General features: G+C 34.6%; 1 protein-coding gene across 1 annotated transcript in view; it reads right to left on the minus strand.

Annotated features, from left to right (window-relative positions):
* The window catches only part of b4galt2 (UDP-Gal:betaGlcNAc beta 1,4- galactosyltransferase, polypeptide 2), a 157,366-nt gene that overhangs the window by 127,655 nt on the left and 9,812 nt on the right, over positions 1–19,899 (minus strand). Inside the window, exon 2 of the mRNA XM_067362831.1 lies at positions 2,007–2,439. Coding sequence (XP_067218932.1) covers positions 2,007–2,343 — 337 coding nt within the window. The 5' untranslated portion in view covers positions 2,344–2,439. The remainder of the gene's footprint in view (positions 1–2,006; positions 2,440–19,899) is intronic.

Here is a 19,899-nt window from a genome sequence, read left to right on the forward strand (position 1 = left end):
TGTGAAAATAACAAGTTTTGAGATGGCCATCTTGGGATTCTGTCATTACTCATACGGGTAGGCATAACAAAGTATGAAAACAGAGGAAGAAAGAGACCCCTGAGCAGGCTAGACAGCAAACGAGTCATATGACACAGCTCAACTCCCTCCAGAGCTCTGCTTTAAACTCATTAGAAGGATATGGGTGGCAAAGGCCCGCTGCTTGCAGGCATATCAAATAGCTGCTGCACATTCATTATGAAGGTTTGCCCTATTATGAGCTAGAAAATGCAGTGCAATGACATCGTAATTAATTAGATTTTTTTTTTTTTTTCTTTATGCAGATGGATTATACTACTTAGTCTGGAAGAGGTATTTCACCTTATAATGTAAAGAGATTTGACTTCCTGTTGCACAATAATCACTTCAACTATAGGAAACATTCCATGAAGCAGTTCTGTCCTTTTTTGCATATATTTTATTCTACAGTGAACAGGAACAGACTGACATTGTGGTATGAGATAGTAAATTGGTACCGTCTTGTTAGTCTACAGCTCATTTTCTCTGAACACGTCACGCACTGCGTAAAACACCGGTAATAAAGCGGTTCGGCGGATGAAATATAAGTGCGCTGAAGAGCATGCTGATGTTAAATCCATTTTAACTCTCCAGTCAGCTCAGAAAACAGAGCGAGACAACAGCTTTTACAATAATTGGAGTCTGCAGAGAATCCATTATGGCTCTGAGATGGGGAACAGTGGCTGGGGTCCTGCCCACATGTCCCTTATAACACACCAGTCATCGTCTGCTTTCAACTATTCAGGCCACTAATTGAGAGTTTTGAGGATTGAGCGCCTTCCATGCGTTTTTGTCTCTCGTATTATTCATGTTACTCTTTTCTGTGGCACAACTGAGTGTTTGATCGCTGTAGTTATGTAAGGGATTTTGTTCTTACTTTTACGAAGTTCCAACAAAGAGGCCTGATCTAGTTCCTTGCCAAGGTCTCTTTTTCTTGCTCGCTTTTACAGAAAACAAGGTGTCGCCTGGTCAACAAATATAACCCAGATCAGCATGTAGTTGCAGTTTTCCACTGAAACCAAAACTCAAGGGTTTAACTCTTTAAAAAGAAGAAATTTAAAGAGAAAAATGTAAAGTAAAATAATTAAGAAGATTATTGAAGTATTTATTTTTTATTTCACAGCGCAGTTGTATTACAATAATATATTTTTGTTATAACTATAAATTATAATTACTGTTGTTGTTGTTGTTGTTATTAATATTTTATTATTATTATTATTATTATTATTATTAATAATGAATAAGAATTGTAAGTATTGTAAAGTATTGTAAGTCGGCAATTATAGTATTGTGACAAAAAATATACACACACACACACACAATATATATATATATATATATATATATATATATATATATATATATATATATATATATATATATATTATATTAGTGCTATCAAAATGTGACCCTGGGCCACAAAATCAGTCATAATGGTACATTTTTTGAAATCTGAAAGCTGAATAAATAAGCTTTCCATTGATGTATGGTTTGTTAGGATATGACAATATTGCAAAAAATAAAAATATTGAGAAAATCACCTTTCAAGTTGACCAAATTCCTTAGCAATGCATATCCAGTCACAAAAATACATTTTTGATATATTTACGGTAGGAAATTTACAAAAAATCTTCATGGAACATGATCTTTACTTAATATCCTAATGATTTTGGGTGTAAAAGAAAAATCGATCATTTTGACCCATACAATGTATTGTTGGCTATTGATAAAAATATACCTGTTTATACAAATATAATATTTGTAGGTGGCCCAATTAAACTCTCATGCCTTTTTTGGTGAAAAACATAAGTCAAATTTTCAGTTGTAGTGTGCAGTTGGTCATAGGTTTAACAATACCGCACTATGCTATGTCACAATTTTGATTTGGCGTGCAGCCCTAGTTCTCATTCTTTTCTATATGTGCCACATAAGTACCTATAAGAACTTACCCAGACCAGGAGGAACCTCCGGACATGGTGGTAATGGTTTAGGGGTAGGTGGAGTGTGGTTTGCCTCTGGCTTGGTGCTGGGCAGAAGATGGTCAGCTGTGGCCAAGTAACTTGCAAAGGTAGTGTTGGGCCTGCCACTGGAGAAGTTATAGTAGTAGTGGTGGGGTCCTCGTGAGCTGTTCGCTCCACGGCCATTGTTGAAGCGGCTGAAGATGTCGAAACGCTGGCTGTAGACATCAAAGTAGAGGATCATCATAATGAGGAAGTGCACCAGGCAGAGCAACAGCACAGCCTTGCAAATCCGCTCCAAGGTCCGGCCCAACATCAGCCGGCTCATGGTCAAAGCCACACGGCACGCTCCGCTACACGCATCCGGTCAACGTCACCTCTCCGCGCCGCTGAACCCTCCTGGACTGCAATTTACAAAAAACACCTACAAAACAAAAGAGAGGGGAGTTACATCACATTTATGATTTAACTGTTGGGTTAAATCTTCAAACTTCAATGCCCATCAGCCTAAATCCAAAGCACAATTGCATCCTGTAGCTAAACTGTATTGTTATATTTTGATACTTTCTATTGCAGCAGACAATTACTGTTTGACCAAACACTAATTATGCTAATGCTATGTCAGAGTAGCTTCCCAATGCTGCAGTAGTAGATGTGCTAATAACCTGTGTGTGCTTGAATGCTGCATACATCAATTAAATCAGTAGTTCTCAACTGGTTTTGCTTTAGCATCCAGATTCTACAATGGACATCAAGTGCAAATCTGACACTACCAAAATGGTTCAAACATACACTACCATTCAAAAGTTTGGGGTCAGTAAGATTTTATATATATAATGTATAGCAAGGATGCATTAAAGTGTTCAAAAGATATATAATGTAAAAGAAAAAATGTGTATTTCAAATAAATGCTGTTCTTTTGAACTTTCTATTTATCAAAGAATCCTGACAAAAATGCATCATGGTTTCCACAAAAATATTTTGCAGCACAACTGTTTTCAAGGATGGATGGATGGATGGATGGATGGATGGATGGATGGATGGATGGATGGATGGATGGATGGATGGATGGATGGATGGATGGATGGATGGATGGATGGATGGATGGATGGATGGATGGATGGATGGATGGATGGATGGATGGATGGATAGATAGATAGATAGATAGATAGATAGATAGATAGATAGATAGATAGATAGATAGATAGATAGATAGATAGATAGATAGATAGATAGATAGATAGATAGATAGATAGAAGCCACAGTGGCTTCCCCGCTTCCATTTTTATTACAGATATTTTGCGCACAAAAATATTTTTCCCAGGAAGTGATGATTTTGTTCTCTTGAACACATGGGATGGAAATGCTGCTTTATTTGCAAAATGATTATGTGATATTCCAATTTTGCGCATACACGTTAAATCTGCAACTTTGGATGGAAATCCATATTGATCCATGGCGATTATTATTCATATGAAGGTAAAAACAAAATACTATTGACCCTGCCACAGAATTATATTAAACATAAAATCCCTTACTCACAGCATTATTTTATGTATAATATTGGTAAAGAAATTCCAAAGTCACTTTCAAACCCCATTAACCTTGTGAAGCAAAAAAATAAATGTAAGAGAAATCTATTCAAAGCTATGTAATTTGCAAAGCAACAGTAAAACTGCAGCTTTCTCCAGGTTTAATTGGGACAAACTAGAAAATACTTAATGGCTGTCCAAATCTTACTGTGAGCAATTACAATGTTGACAGGTTTTTCCAATCAACACTAAGTGTAAGAGGCCAAAGGCAAGGAAGTTTATGCAGCAACAGACTACTGCCTGAAGTCAAGACCTGCGGCTAATTTCTCCCTCTCGTTCTCTCCTGGCGTGATCGCTGGATGAAACTGGATGGGAAAGCCTCTTGATTTCACACATGGCCAGCTGTTGAAAGCTCCCCCGCGGCAGTTCGGATAGGGGGGCTCACATCAGCAGCTCGCAAGTGCTAACGTACAGGCTGGCCATGAAGGGGAGGAAGTATAGGACAGACTGATCACTCAACACATGTCGCGACTGGACCCGTAACTACACATCACCTGCACCCCCACCCCGTGTAGCATGTGTGACTCCTCTGCAATAACCATCATCAGCACTAGGGAGAAAAAAAACACTGTTTGACACAATTCACACGCCTCAGCCTGGTTTGAGCTCCTTTAGGGAATCGCTCAACACTCACCAACCCCCATAATGAATCACACCGGCAGTCACAGACACAGGAACGAGCCAAAAATACAGAGTTAGCGAGAGGAGGGTGAAGAGGTAAGACACAAAATGAGAATAGAAGATGACTTGTGGGGGGGGGCTGCAGTGGGTCAGTTGCTGCATTTAAATCCCCATACTTCATTGAATTCAATGAAGAACCTACTTCTTGACCAATTAAGTATGTTCTGTTAGTATGCTGGTGTTAGGGATAGTTTACCCATAAATGAAAATTCTGTCATCATTCACTCGCCCTCAAGTTGTTCCAAGCCTGTATGAATTTCTTTCTTCTGCTGAACACAAAAGAAGAGATTTTGAAGAATGTCAGTAACCAAACAGTTTAGAGTTGTCAAATGTCCTCGAGTGTATATCCAAAAACAATGCGGGCGCAAAGTAGGCCTACCTGCAAAAGGAGGAAACGCATCGAACATGTTCACCTATATTCGAGAACACCATCCGTGTAGATGCAGGTATGTTCCGTTTATAACTTAGGTCGTATGATGTGATGGAGAAGGAATCCCGGAATCCAGTCATGAAAATGGAATGTACAGTTACAGTATAACGCAGCGATGTCAGGTAAAAACGCGCGATTTGTTGGACTGATGAATAAAACGTACTATAAATCAAATGGCCTAGGCGGGCTCTGTGAATATTAAAGCGCAAAAAGACGGCTGTATAAATATATCTGTTTGTTTTGCGTGTCTGCCTGTGTGAATGAGCTGCGCTGTTTCCTGTACTACATACTAAAGTATGCGCGACGCTCTTATTGTTTTTTCAGTGTTTGAAGTCTCGTCATCCGAGGACATGAACACAAACATATCCAAGGTTGCTCTGAGATAGCGCTTAATGAGCATTTCATCATTTTATTTGAGAAAAACCATTGTCAAATACACTGAAACTCAAAGCTCTGCACTACATCCCGTCAAAATAAAAGACCGCTTTTTAACCCGAAGTTTTTAACTGGAAACTGAAATTTATTATAATTGTTAAATAGAATGTAACGTTACTTCTCAAAATAATAATAAAAAAGTTAATTTCATTTACATAATTTTTGATAATATTTGTATAAAAAAATAAAAGCCAGAAGAATGAAGTCAAAGCAGACTTTCTGAATTTTAATTATTAATAAAATATCTTCTAATCCATAATCATTTATTAAATGTATTTGATTGTTTTTGATTATTGAAATCTGAATAAAGAAAACAAAAATTTTAATTAATTTATTGGTCATTTTAATTGATGGTATAAATAATAATTGATTGTTTAATACAGTATACCGTGATATTTACCGTGAAATCTCATACCGTTACAACCCTAGTGACGCTTTGAACGCTGTTGAGTGGATGCGTAAACATCTCCGATTGACCATTATGTTCACGCGCTCATCAGATATGTCTGTGATTGGCTTCAATGATCAATGAGAGTGGGAGCGAGAGCGTTTGAAATCAGGCGTCTATCAGCGAACTGGTCTGCGATAGACGCCTGCTTTCAAATGCTCCCATGTGTATCTGTGTAAGCGTTCGGTGAAGAGCGTCATTGATGACTATTTACAACATTTTTGAAGTGTTGATCATTGAAGCCAATCACAGACATATCTGTTGAGCACATGAACACAATGGCCAATCAGAGATGTTTACGAATAAAAAAAAAAGAAATTCATACAGGTTTGGAACAACATACGTCAATAATAGTGGTTCACTTCCGTGATTTAGTACGATTGTGTTCTTATCAGCAGTGAAGAGCTGACTACTCTTTTTAAGTGAATTTGGGTATGATACCATGCGCACCCAAGTTCGGAACAGTGTTAATTTTGATTTAGTTTTAGTCATAGTCTTTTGACTTAAATGCCATTTAGTTTTAGTCAAATTTTAGTCATCGGAAATTGTTTTACTTTTAGTCTAGTTTTAGTCGACTAAATATCATAATCTACAATACATTTAGTTGACTAAAATCTAATTTAGTTAAATTGTAATGCATTAAGCATTTCTCTAACAATACACAGATCCTATACACTGATATAGGTAAATCTGATATTCCCCAAACTGTTTATGTTCAACCAACTGTACTTTGCTCGCCAAAGCGGACGGTTTTTGACCGTTCAAGTGCAAAAACACACGAAAGAGCAAAATTCAGAACTTTTCAGGGATTGACACACTTATCATTGAGGTACTATTATAGTTTACATTTTAAAAAATGTATTAGATTAGATTTTTTTTTCCGCTTTCATTGTAATTTTAGTTAAAAGTTTTAGTAATTTTTTGTGTTTACGTCTTTTTGCTTTTAAATGTCTATAAGTTGTTATTTCTGTTTGTTATTTTAGTACCTCAGGTTAAGCTAAAGCTTAGAAACTAGATGAAAAAAAAAATAAGTTTACATTTTTATATATTTATTTTTTATTTCAGTTAATGTTTATTTCAAGTAATGAAGATTTTTTTATGGTTTTAGGTTTAGTTAACTATAATAACCCTTATACTTGTAAAATATATTAAATAATGTGTCAAATAATGTCTTTCCTTCCTGTGACAGAAGATATAGTAGTTTACTATGAGTTAAATAGAAATTAAATTAAATACAGTTTATTGTGTAAACAAAATAACAATAATGACCAGGAAAAAATAATAATTACAAACCATACCGAAATACACCCTGACTCTTATTCTGAAATGTCTGCAGTCTGCATTGTAGCAGGCTACTCATGAGGGAGATAAAATATGCATTCTTACAACCATCTAAACATACTTCCATATAAACATTGTGTAGTAAACATTGTCAGAATTCATCAACATTAGCTTATAAGCAATCTCATGGCATAAATGTGCGCTATTCATTAATTGTGCAGCAGTCAGATGTGCTGCTGCATGAGCCTGTAGAGCGCGCAACAGCGTCGCGTTTCCCGCGGTTAGATCAGCACGTTACAATTCAAATGTGCGCATCTTCCACACAGGACAGCAGTCCTGACTGATTATCTTCCCAAATCGTCCCTCTCTTTCCTTTTCGTCTTGTTGTTATTTGTTGACGAAAATTAGAGTAGATTTTAGTTATAGTTTTAGTCATTCAAAACGCATTTTTATTTAGTCATCGTCTCGTTTTCGTCCGTGAAAAAATGTTGTTGACGAAAATTATGACGAAAATTATCAACGAAATCGTCAACAAAATTAAAACTGGTTCGGAAGACAGCGTTCACATTATCCAGAAGAACCGAACTCAGACATCATTCGAACCAAGGTGCGCACCAAAAGTGTTAGTGTGAAAGCACCCTAATGACCTAGACTTAAATAAGAGTCAAAATATATTAAAGGGTTAGTTCACCCACAAATGAAAATTCTGTCGTTCTACATCCGTAAGACCTTCTTTAATTTTCGGAACACAAATTAAGATATTTTTGATGAAATCTGAGAGGTATATGATTTGCAAATTTTTACTGCCGCGGTGGTAAATACCAACAACCGCGATGGTGGGGTCCGAAATGGGGCGGGGTTTGGTTTATATTATATTATATTATATATATATATATATATATATATATACGGATCGGGAGTGAATGCGATCATCCTTGCCTCTTTACTACTGTTCATAATGAAATAAACGTGTATGAAAATAAAAAATATGTTGAAAGATACAGTACCTTACCGAAATCTGTATCACATCAGTCAACAGTGTTGCAAACAATTTCACGTAACATTATACTTCAGAAAAGCCATTCGTTGACCATAAACTCATAGTCAGCAAGAAAAATAACTTAAAAAAAACTTAATTATGTAATTAAGCATAAGTAACTTTATTATTATAAAATTGACTTAAACTAGGGTTCTCGTCTGTGTGTAATCAAGCGCATCATTTTCATTTTATTCTGGAGACTGAACTCACGCTCTGCTGCCACACTGGAGCACACTCACCACCTACTGGACAGGGGTGGGAATAACAGTCACAAGCTACATAATCTGTCAAAATGATGGAAGGGCTGCAGATTTTTTCTATCACTGCTAAAAAAATTCCATCAATGACGGAACATTTTCGGTTAACGCGACCTCTGAGATTTTATATATATATATATATATATAACACTACCGCCGGTGACACTCCACGACCACCGCGGTGGCGCAGTTGTCATGCCTACTGTCACAGCCCTAATGACTCGTCTATAAACAGCAATATAATCGCCACTTTTAAAGGTGCCCTCGAATGAAAAATTGAATTTATCTTGGCATAGTTGAATAACAAGAGTTCAGTACATGGAAAAGACATACATTGAGTTTCAAACCCCATTGCTTCCTCTTTCTTATGTAAATCTAATTTGTTTAAAAGACTTCCGGAAAACACGCGGATCTCAACATAACACAGACTGTTACGTAACAGTCGGGATCATTAATATGTATGACCCCAATATTTGCATAATGCCAGCCCATGTTCAAGGCATTAGACAAGGAAAGGCAGTATTAACGTCTGGATCTGTGCACAGACGAGGTAAGCAAGCAAGAACAATAGCGAAAAATGGCAGATGGAGCAATAATAACTGACATGATTCATGATAACATGATATTTTTAGTGATATTTGTAAATTGTCTTTCTACATGTTTCGTTAGCATGTTGCTAATGTACTGTTAAATGTGGTTAAAGTTACCATCGTTTCTTACTGTATTCACGGAGACAAGAGAGCCGTTGCTATTTTCATTTTTAAACACTTGCAGTCTGTATAATGCATAAACACAACTTCATTCTTAATAAATCTCTCCAACAGTGTGTAATGTTAGCTTTAGCCACAGAGCATAGCCTCAAACTCATAGAGAATCAAATGTGAACATCAAAATAAATACTATGCTCACATGATTCGATGTATGCACACAGCATGCATGACGAACATCTTTGAAAGATCCATTTGAGGGTTATATTAACTGTGTGAACTTTGTAAATGCGCTGTAATATAATCGAGAGCTCGTGTGGCAGGAAGCATGTGATTTAAAGGGGCGGTGGCTGAAAAAATCAGTGCACAGTTAATGATGCCCCAAAATAGGCAGTTAAAAAAATGTATTAACAGGGTATCCGCGGGGTCTTGAAAAGTATTAAAAGGTGATAAATCAATTTTGGGAAAATTAAGACCCTTAAAAAGTATTAAAAAGTCTTATCACGGCTTTATAAAGTCTTGATTTTTTTAATTTAGTCATTTTTATTAAAAAAAAATGAACAGGTACATAAACTAGGCTATTGTGGGTGTGTTCGTAAAATTACTGCGAAAATGTTTTATGTATGTTTTATGTTTTCTAATACGTCACCGACGGAATGGTCCAGCGCTGCGCGGCGCCATCTGTAGGACAAAGCTCAGCAAAGATGTAGGAATATCTGATCAGAGTTGTACACGGATACACATTTTTAAATAAATCTGCCGTGGCAAAGCTACTGAAAGTGATTTTCGGTGCTGGTAATCCATGTATCATTTGCTGAAACAAACTCGTCATGGAGAGCGCGTCTCATGGTTGCGTAGTAACGACAGACGCCACCGCAGCGCCCGAGCGCTTTGGAAAGAAGAAAGTGGCGCCAACGTGTTTTCCATGCGTTTTTAGACGCGACATATGAACGGTCCCTAAAAGAGTTCAAATGGCTCAACGCACCAAATGCGAGTAGAATAAGTGCTGAAACGTGTTCGGTAACTTTTTTTTTTTATGAATGTGTTGGGAATTAAATATATAATTTGCAACGGCTGTGATTTAATTATATAGCATGCTTGCTGTAGCAGGTGTGTGTTTTCATTTTCGATTAACTGTAAATGCTACTTTGCTTGTGATGTTTAAATTTGCATTTAGAATGATTTTTAATTCTGTTGTTTACAAAGAGAAGTTTCAGTATCACATGATTCTTCAGAAATGCCGATTTGCTGCTCAAGAAACATTCACTATTTATATTATTAAGGTTAAAATGCAGTTTTTGCTGCTTAAAATTGTGGAAATCCAATTTAAACATTTCTGGTAAGATTTAAAAAATACAAAAATTAATACTTTAATCTGTCATACTTTAAAGTGATAAAGTGAGTGAAGAGTGAAGACATTTAAAATGATACAGAATATATTTTAATAAATAATATATTTGATAAATACATGTAATATAATTTCAAATAAATGCTGTTTATTCCTGTTTTTCAAAGAAAACGAACAAATATCACCGTTTCCACAAAAATATGAAGCAGCACAACTGTTTTCAGCATTGATAATAATCATAAATGTTTCTTGAGTATCAAATCAAATTGTAATTGTTCTGAAGGATCATGTGACACTGCAGACTGAAGTAATGATGCTGAAAATGATCACAGGAATAAATTACATTTTACAGTACATTTCGCAGGTACTTTAATAATAACAATTATATACACACACATATAAAATAATGTGTGTGTTTCCATCGTAGGTTAGGTCTTAAATTTCATGTAAGGTGGTATTAAAAAGGTCTTAAAAAGTCTTAAATTTAACTTGTTCATATCTTGCAGATACCCTGATTAAAAAAAATCTATGGGGTATTTTGAGCTGAAACTTTACAGACACATTCAGGAGACACCTTAGACTTAATATTACATCTTGTGAAAAAGCATTCAAGGGCACCTTTAAGGTCCAGAAAGGTAGTAAAGACTGCTTTCAAATGCTCCCGTGTGTATCTGTGTAAGCGCTCGGTGAAGAGCGTCACTGATGACTATTTACAGCGTTTTTAAACTGTTGATCATTGAAGCCAATCAGAGACATATCTGTTGAGCACATGAACACAATTTCCAATCAGAGATGTTTACAAATGCGCTCAACAGCATTCAAAGCGTCACATTATTAAAATTTCAGTGGCGAAGTCGGTACTTTTGACAACTCTAAAACAGTTGATGGACCCATTTACCTCCATAGTATGGGAGGAAAAATACTATGGAAGTCAATGGGGCACATTCTTCAAAATAACTTTTTCTGTGTTCAGCAGAAGAAAGAGATTCATACAGGTTTGGAACAACTTGAAGGTGACAGGCTTTTCACTTTTGGGTGAACTATCACTTTAAGTTGTCCAAATGAAAGTATATAAAGATTTACTTGAATTTAATATCATCCACTTTAAAAATTAATCTGAACAACTTTCTGGCAAATTCCATCGTTCTGTTATGATAAATTTTCCTCATAGTAAATGAAAGAGTAACTTTTCAGGGTTTATTTTTCCCCATGCTAAAGGAGACATGGCCCAGTATAAGTTGCCATTATATAGCTCCCTACATCTAACATCATTAAATTATTCCTTGTTACATTTATGTACTATTCTTTATGTACAAATCTACTTTAACAATTTTCTGCATTTTTGTCTTTTCATCTCCCGTGGCTTTATAGGACAACAAAGTGTCCAGTGGTTGCACACTTCAGCCCCAGCAATATATCGTTCAGTTATCCTTCACCTACTACAACAAGAGACCTGAAATCAGACTCAGACTCACTCGCGGCTCCCTCTATAATTATCGCATTTCCTGTGATCATTCAGGTTAACGGCTAAGGAAAGCCAACGGAGGCTGCAGATTCTGCGGTGTGCATCTTTCTCTGGAGCTCTAGCTGTGGGTGGATGTTTCAGCACAGTAAGGGTCCTTAATATAGAACATCAATATAACACTAACCCAATAAAACTGAGGTCACTCTAAGTTGCTACTCCATTGATATCCGGTCTTCTCTCAAAATCACATTTGCAAACTCCTTTTGCGGTCATCAGTTCCTTCTCAAACTTTTACTCTCGTCTATGAACTAGAATGAGAAGCATACTTGCAAGTTTGTCTCAAAGAATATACTGTATATGCTGAAGTCCCAAAACCAAAGCTACTGAAATATTCATCACAGCTCCAAGAGCCTTGTAAAAGAAGAAGACCCTCTTGGCAAAATATTGAGCAAAAAGACTGTTTCTTATTACCACACAAAGACCATCATTCCTTTAGCTTCACTTCTTAACCATCAGAGAGAACAAAGCACTTTCTAGCTTAATTTTAACTGTCATTCTGGGGAAAAAAGCATTACAGAATGACAATAAATTAATTAGTAAGATAATATCAACCAGCTCTTTTCAAATACCATCTAATCAATTCTTCAATAAATGGAACACTTCCAGATGCTGCTCTAGAATAATTTCCACAGGATTGTGCTCATTAATTTAGTACAGTATATCCACTTACTATGCATGCACTGGCTCTCAAAGCCTCTGTTGGAAACGCCAATGTTAATGAGGTTACATTTTGAACAATCCAGAAGTTAGCAATTTGGTCTCAATGAAGTCAGGATCAATACTATGCCAAGCCCCTGAATCAAATATTGTCCCATATTAGACTTAATAAACTTAAAAAAAAAAAAAAAAAGGTATTAAAATAGACAGACACTAGCAAAACTCAAGCAGCGCAGGCTGAGCCATAACAGAATTAGCCAGAAATAGAAGGCTAATGAATATTTTACATCCCACCTATGTCATAAAATAATGGGTGAAAAAAGCAAGGTTTTTACACTGACACAAGGGAATCCATTAAATAATCTGGAAACAAAATGTGTACAGCATCTATATGCTTAATTTTTTATAACCAAAAGACCAAACTGTGGCACTTTCTCGGTTTGCATTATTCATGTTGGCCTTCAACCAAACATTCACTAAACAATTAAATGTTAACCTAGCAGTAAAAAGAAGAGATCAAAGTGTATTTGCAGTACATGACTGTATAAAATCTATTTTTAAGTTGCGCTTAGTTTGTTATTTAGCAAACTTGTTGAGCTAAGGGAGTTTTCACACCTGGTTCAATTGCCTGGTCAGAACCCGAGTTCGATTGCTCCCCCCTCCCTCTGCCCCCGCTGGACTGTTTTCATATTCCAGTATTATAGTCGTTATTTTTGTTTTGTTTTTGCACACAAAAAGTATTCTAGGGCCATTTTATTTTTTCCCAAATTCCGTTTTTTCCGCTTTTAATTTTTCTGAATTCCGTTTTTTTTCCGTTTTATTTTTTTTTTTGACTCTATTTTAATGGTTAAATTAAATTTTAGTACTCAAAAAGCATGTCTAATTTATTGAAATAATGAATCTTGTCCAATTTACCATCAATTTAATAAAAGTTTATCTAAAAATTACATTTTCTTTTATCTTAATTTGTGGATTCCATTTTAATGGTTTAATTCCATTTTAGTAATCAAAAAGCATGTCTAATTAATTGAATTCTTAAAAACAACATTATTAATTAATTAAAAAATATATTTTTATGATTTGTTTTTTCTTCAGAAGTTCTGTTGTGTATTTAAATTTTTCTGGCAATCAAATAAACGCATACCATTTAATTTATATTTTAATCATGAAATTAAACTTTTTTGTCAAACAATGTCCTGCACAACAGAGCTTTACTGTTAAAATTAAAACATGGAAGAAACACTGAGATTATTGTTTAAAATATATTTTAATAATTTATGTACAACAGTAATATGTTTCTGTCAAATTAAATCGAACTTTTATTTTGACGGTTTGCCTAGAGCTTTGAGTTTCTCTGCGTTTATGATGGTAGTTTTCTCAATTGAAGCGGTTAAATGCTGATGAAGTGACTTTCAGAGCAGCTCTGGAGATGAATTTGTGCGTTCATATAGTGAGACGATAGAGGACAAAAACACCGCGAGCGTCGCATGTGCTTCAGTGTGCGTGCGTCCGCGCGATTGTGTGTGAGGAGGATTCATGTTTAAATAGTCTTTTTGCGGTTTAATATTCAGTCACTAGTCTATATCGTGATTTAATTTACGTGTACTGACCTGCTTTTAATTCATTCATCAAAAATTTGACAAATTCCGTGACATTCCGCATTATATAGTAAATTCCGTTTTTATGACTGGATTCCACGATTCTGTCCGCGATTCTGTGATCGCTGAAAATATAGGGCCCTAGTATTCTTGTCGCTTCATAAAATCTAAGGTTGAACCACTGCAGTCATGTCGACTGTCTTTAGTACTTTTCTGGTCCTTGAAAGTATTGATGTCTATGGACGAGTCATATACCTCTCAGATTTCATCAAAAATATCTTAATTTGTGTTCCCAAGATGAACGAAGGTCTTACGGGTTTGGAACGACATGAGGGTGAGTAATTAATGACAGAATTTTAATTTATGGGTGAACTAACCCTTTAAGTAACCTATATGTATAAATATTTTTTTAATAAAAAAATATAGTCACAATTAGAATGTTATGAACATACACATAAGGGCACATATATAATAACATTAAAAAAAAAGTATGGGGTCAGTAAGATTTTTATTTTTATTTTTTTTAAGAAATTAACATTTATTTAGCAAGGATGCATTAAATTAATCAAAAAAGACAGTGAAGACATTTATAATGTTGCAAAAGATTTCTATCTAAAAAAAAAAAGATGCTGTTCTTTTGAACTTCCAATTCATCACAAAATCCCCCCAAAAAATGTATCATGGTTTATACAAAACTATTAAGCAGCACAACTGTTTTAAACATTGATAATAATAAGAAATTATTCTTGAGCATCAAATCAGCAGAATGATTAGATTGATTTCTGAAGGATCATGTGACACTGAAGACTGGAGTAATGATGCTGAAAATTCAGCCACCACAGAAATAAACTACATTTTAAAATATATTAAAAGAAAAATGACCCCAAACTTGTGAACGGTAGTGTAATCTTACGCAATAATCTAGTTTTATAAAAAAATAAATAAAAAAAAATAAAAAAAACTGTTCTGTGGGAACTGAAGGACAGCTTGTAGGCCTCAAATTAAACACTGAATAGTTGGTCAAGGATGTTGTTCATGAGATGAAGAAAAATAATTGTGTGGGAATTGTATTATGTCCTTCCTGAAGACATAGCAAAAAAGCAACAGCTAGAATGGAAAAAGAAACAGGTGAAGCACAGCATGAGTGACTCAATAAAGAAACATCTGGTGGAGTGGAAGAGTTGTCTTGTGCTTCAGAAACCACATCTGTATCCGGAAATGACAGATTCAGCCATCTCCAACTGCCTAAAGCACTTTCCAACAATATATTAATCACTCTCTTGTGTTCTCTTTTACACAGCGTAGTAACTTCCATATGGAACTGTGACATTAAAATGGACAGACCGCAGAGTTCTGGGAGATTTAGGTGGGCAGCCTCTCCAGTTTCTCCATAATTCAAAATGACGTTAATGGCTACGCTTCACAAAAGACTCATCAGTCATCTATTTACAAAGTGCCTAGCTAGATGGAGGCAAAATGTGAGATTTAATGGCTCGGGAACCACAGATTCTGGTTCTGGTCAGATGACAGATTGTATTGAGAGCTATAATTGATAAACACTAATGTACCATAATGCATTTGGGTGATTCTTCAATTAGGAAACCTTTTGAAATCTTGACAAATGAAACTTCTCTAAACTACTCTTTCATCTATGTTAAAACATTTATCATATGCCCTGGAATAAAAACATGATTATTGATACATAGTTTGTCACAAGCTCAGTCTAAAATAACAGAAAATAACCAATAAAAATGCTCTGAAATCATGTGGAAAAACTTCATTAGCAGAACTCTGATCCACATGTGGTCCTCTGTCGCTTCTAATTTCCATCATAACCAAATATATTTTCTTGTTAAAACATGATTGTTTTCTGAAATGCTTGGTGTGATGGTAATGGTAACAGCATTGGAGACAGTTTTTGTCATGTGGGTCTATATCCAAAGGCCTTAATAATAATACAAAACAAAGATATGACATCAAAAGTATGTAAGGTAGTACATCTAGATCTCTTTTATTGAATCCAAAAGGTTTTAAATATATTTTGCTACATATAAAGGTATTTTAAAGATTTTGAAGTGTCAAAAGATCATTCGGTTTAACCGTCCGAAGGCCAATACAGTCATTTCATTAGTGATTAAAATATCTTAAAATGAAATAAATGTATATATTTTTTATTCTGGCATGATTTTATAACATCATATATCAATATAGTGCAAAATTTTATTAAAATTATGTGTAGAAGTCATTGCTTTGTTATGAGAAAGAATGTCTGGAAAAATGAATTTCACTGATGTCATTCGGAGTAACCAATATAAGTCATGCGGTCAATATCATGTGACAGGATGTGACATCATTCAGACACCTGCAAAGGACCACATGGTCATGAAGCAAAGTAACTAACTCTCTCTTAACTTTTTGAAAAATTCATGTTTTCACTTGCTCATACGCATGTACCGAAAAATCAGGTCATTCGGTACAACCGCTATAAAACATGGAAAATGTGGTAATATTTTAAAAACTTGTACTAAATATAAAATGTTTGATTGTCCTTTTGTCCTTAGCTTTATCAGCCTGTTTGAAAATATCGTCATTCAGTATAACCAAAAGTGTCATTCAGTAAAACCGAAATTTTGGTTCAACCGAATGACTTTTTTGGTGACAATTTTGTAAAAATGACAAAAGCAGAGTTAATTTATTATAAAATCCACATAATATTAGTGTTAACACTTAATAAAACTTCAAAATTAATTTTATCTCCATTAAGTTTTGGTTTTTTTACACTTAAAAAACGTATTTGTCAATGACCCATGTATAAATGTACCAATAAATGGCAGTTAAAAAAAAGTTTTTTATTTTCTTAGGGAAAATTACAAATTAGTTTCCCAATTTTTATGTGTTTTTTTTTTTTTTTTTATAAATAAACTATGGAAGGAAAGTTTAAATTATGGGTAGGGTACCAAACCAAAAATATCTGACAAATTTAACCTATTGCTTGCTGACATTTTTAACATTAACAATTTAAAAAAAAGAGACACAATAAAAATAATAATTAAAAAAGGAGACAAGGCTAACCTATTTGTAAGCAAAAACTTTCAAACAACATGTTCTTTCCTATCTTGTTTAGCATTTACAAGAACGAAAAAAAAAAACTTCATAAACTGAAGCCCGACCCAACAAGCTGTGCCTTTTTTTACTGGAAGCATTTTCCATTTTGGTCGTCCTCCAAGATCAGAAAGCCCTATAGCCACCCTCCTGCTCTCATTCAAAGTACAGTAGATGAAAACACAATCCACCTCGGAGCTCTTCTCATCCTCATGATGGAAAAACTCACGCTCCCTTATCAGGCTCATTTTCAAACAACATGCTAAGACTTGACATGAGGGGATTCAACCCATCCAGAGAAATTAATTAGGCCTAGAGACGCCAATCAGGCCTTGACTTTGATGTTTAAAAGCAAGAGCATGTTTAATAGGGTGAAAGCACCAAGTGAGCCACTCTACAGACGGGCATCTTCAGCATACAGTACATGTGTGAGGGACTGCGGCTGTCAGCAGCGCTGTGATCAGTACTAATCATCAGCTCAGTTTAAATGAATGCTTTACTTTCAGGAAACCCAAATTATAAATCAAAAGAAAAAAAGGTACTCAACCAAATTATATCAGAAAAATCGAAAACAACAATCATGCATGTTTTGGCTTTTACAAATCGGAAATTATCTTCCATTAAGAAGAGGACTGCCGATCACACAAAATTATATATATATACATTGCAGATGTCAACAAAATAAGTGGGAATTAACTTTACATTAAGTGCAATTATTTGTAAATTGATTTTGACTTGAGTAGATGACTCAAGACAGGTCATTTCTTCGCGGAGTGAAATTTGAGCTCCAAAGTCATTGACTTAATAACAGAAAATATGTATGGGGAAAATGCTGTCACTGAAAACAGCTCATTTCCTGACCTACTACTGTGTGCAAAATTCCCAACAAGCTAAATTAAACCAGCCACATTCAAAAAAGTATTTATTGGAACATTTATTTTAATTGTTAATTAGCTATGATTTTTTACAAATTAATTGTCATGGACACCATAAATGTCTGAATATTCACAAAATACATATTTGTATGGAATGGCAATCATTCATGCAACATTTTACAATAAGGTCTCATATGTTAACATTAGTTAATGCATTAACATGAACAAAATATTTTACAGCGTTTATTAATCTTTGTTCACGTTAGTTACTAAAAATGTTCATGTTCACAGTTTATTGTGGAAATAATGATAACAGATACAACTTTTGAGCTAACGAAATACAAATACAGTAAATGCTGAGATTAACATTAAAGGGTTAGTTCACACAGAAATGTAGAAGTATTGTTAGTTCATGTTAACTGATGTTAACAAATGAAAGCTTATTGTAAAGTGTTACCATTTTCTCTTAATATTGCTATGCACTATTTTAGTATTTTAAAAATACTCTGAGACCAGCAACAAGCCAAGCAATATCTCACTCCAAAAAGTGTGAAACTTATCACACATGAAGGCATGTATGGACTAGTGTTGATATAACTAATCTTTCTGCTGAAAATCTCTATTGCTCCGTTCCAAAACCTAGTGAGTGAGTTTTAGATGGCCTGAAAAGTTTCCATTATTCATTGAAATGGATCCATTTTTTAATAAACAAATAATCAATTGATATAAAATTGTTCTGCATGTATATCAACATACTTTTGTAATACCATTTCAAAACAAACTGAATTTTAATTAAAATCATACAAGTTGTTGATATGATCCAAGAAGCCATATTAGATAAAAAATAGTACATACTAGTACATGTTCAAATTGCACTAATATACACTAATATTCTACACTAATATTCCTCAAAGTGCTCCAAAATTTCTATTAAGAATGTTGAAATGAACAATGTCCTCTCTTCGTTGAAATTGGTTCATTAAAAGCATTGTTGCTCTATATCTATGGTCTTTGACAAGCTACGAGTAGCTGATTTCAATTAGACAACAGACTGCTCTAACAGCGTGCAACATAATATGGTGATATTATATTAGGAGTATAATGTGATACAGTATTTTGCACGTCGCATAATAAACAAATACAATTAGTCACATAGTCTTATATTTAAATATAGACTGCATTTAAAATAAATGGCTACACAAAAATACCCATTGTACTATTTTAAATACTTCTTCAAATTCAATTAAGATTTTACCAGACCCTGTTTTTTATACATTACAGGCTGTTTCCGTTTGGGAAAATTATCTGAACAATATGTTAAATTACTATTCAAATATGATTAAAATATGAAAATAATTTAGCTTTAATTTCAATCTGGATTGTTAAATTTTACTTAGAGGATTAATTCACTTTCAAATAAAATTTTCCTGATAATTTACTCACCCCCATGTCATCCAAGATGTTCATGTCTTTCTTTCTTCAGTCGAAAAGAAATTAAGGTTTTTGATGAAAACATTCCAGGATTATTCTCGCCTCCAGACAGTTGAAGGTCAAAATTACAGTTTCAGTGCAGCTTCAAAGGGCTTTAAACGATACCAGACGAGGAATAAGAGTCTTATCTAGAGAAACGATCGGTCATTTTCGAAAAAAATGTAAATGTATATGCTTTATATAAACAAATGATCGCCTTGCACGTGCTTCCGCCAAAAACACACTTTCCCTATTGTACTTACAGAACGAATGCAGCGCCAGTTCCATTTTTCCGTAAGTAGAATAGGGAAGGCGTAGGACATACAGCATAAGCTTTTTGAAGAATATGAAAGTGTGGTTTTGGCAGAAGCACGTGCAAGGCGATCATTTGTTTATATAAAGCATATACATTTACATTTTTTTCGAAAATGGCCGATGG

The sequence above is a fragment of the Chanodichthys erythropterus genome, chromosome 16, assembly GCF_024489055.1.
Source record: "Chanodichthys erythropterus isolate Z2021 chromosome 16, ASM2448905v1, whole genome shotgun sequence".
In the NCBI taxonomy this organism is placed as follows: Eukaryota; Metazoa; Chordata; class Actinopteri; order Cypriniformes; family Xenocyprididae; genus Chanodichthys; species Chanodichthys erythropterus.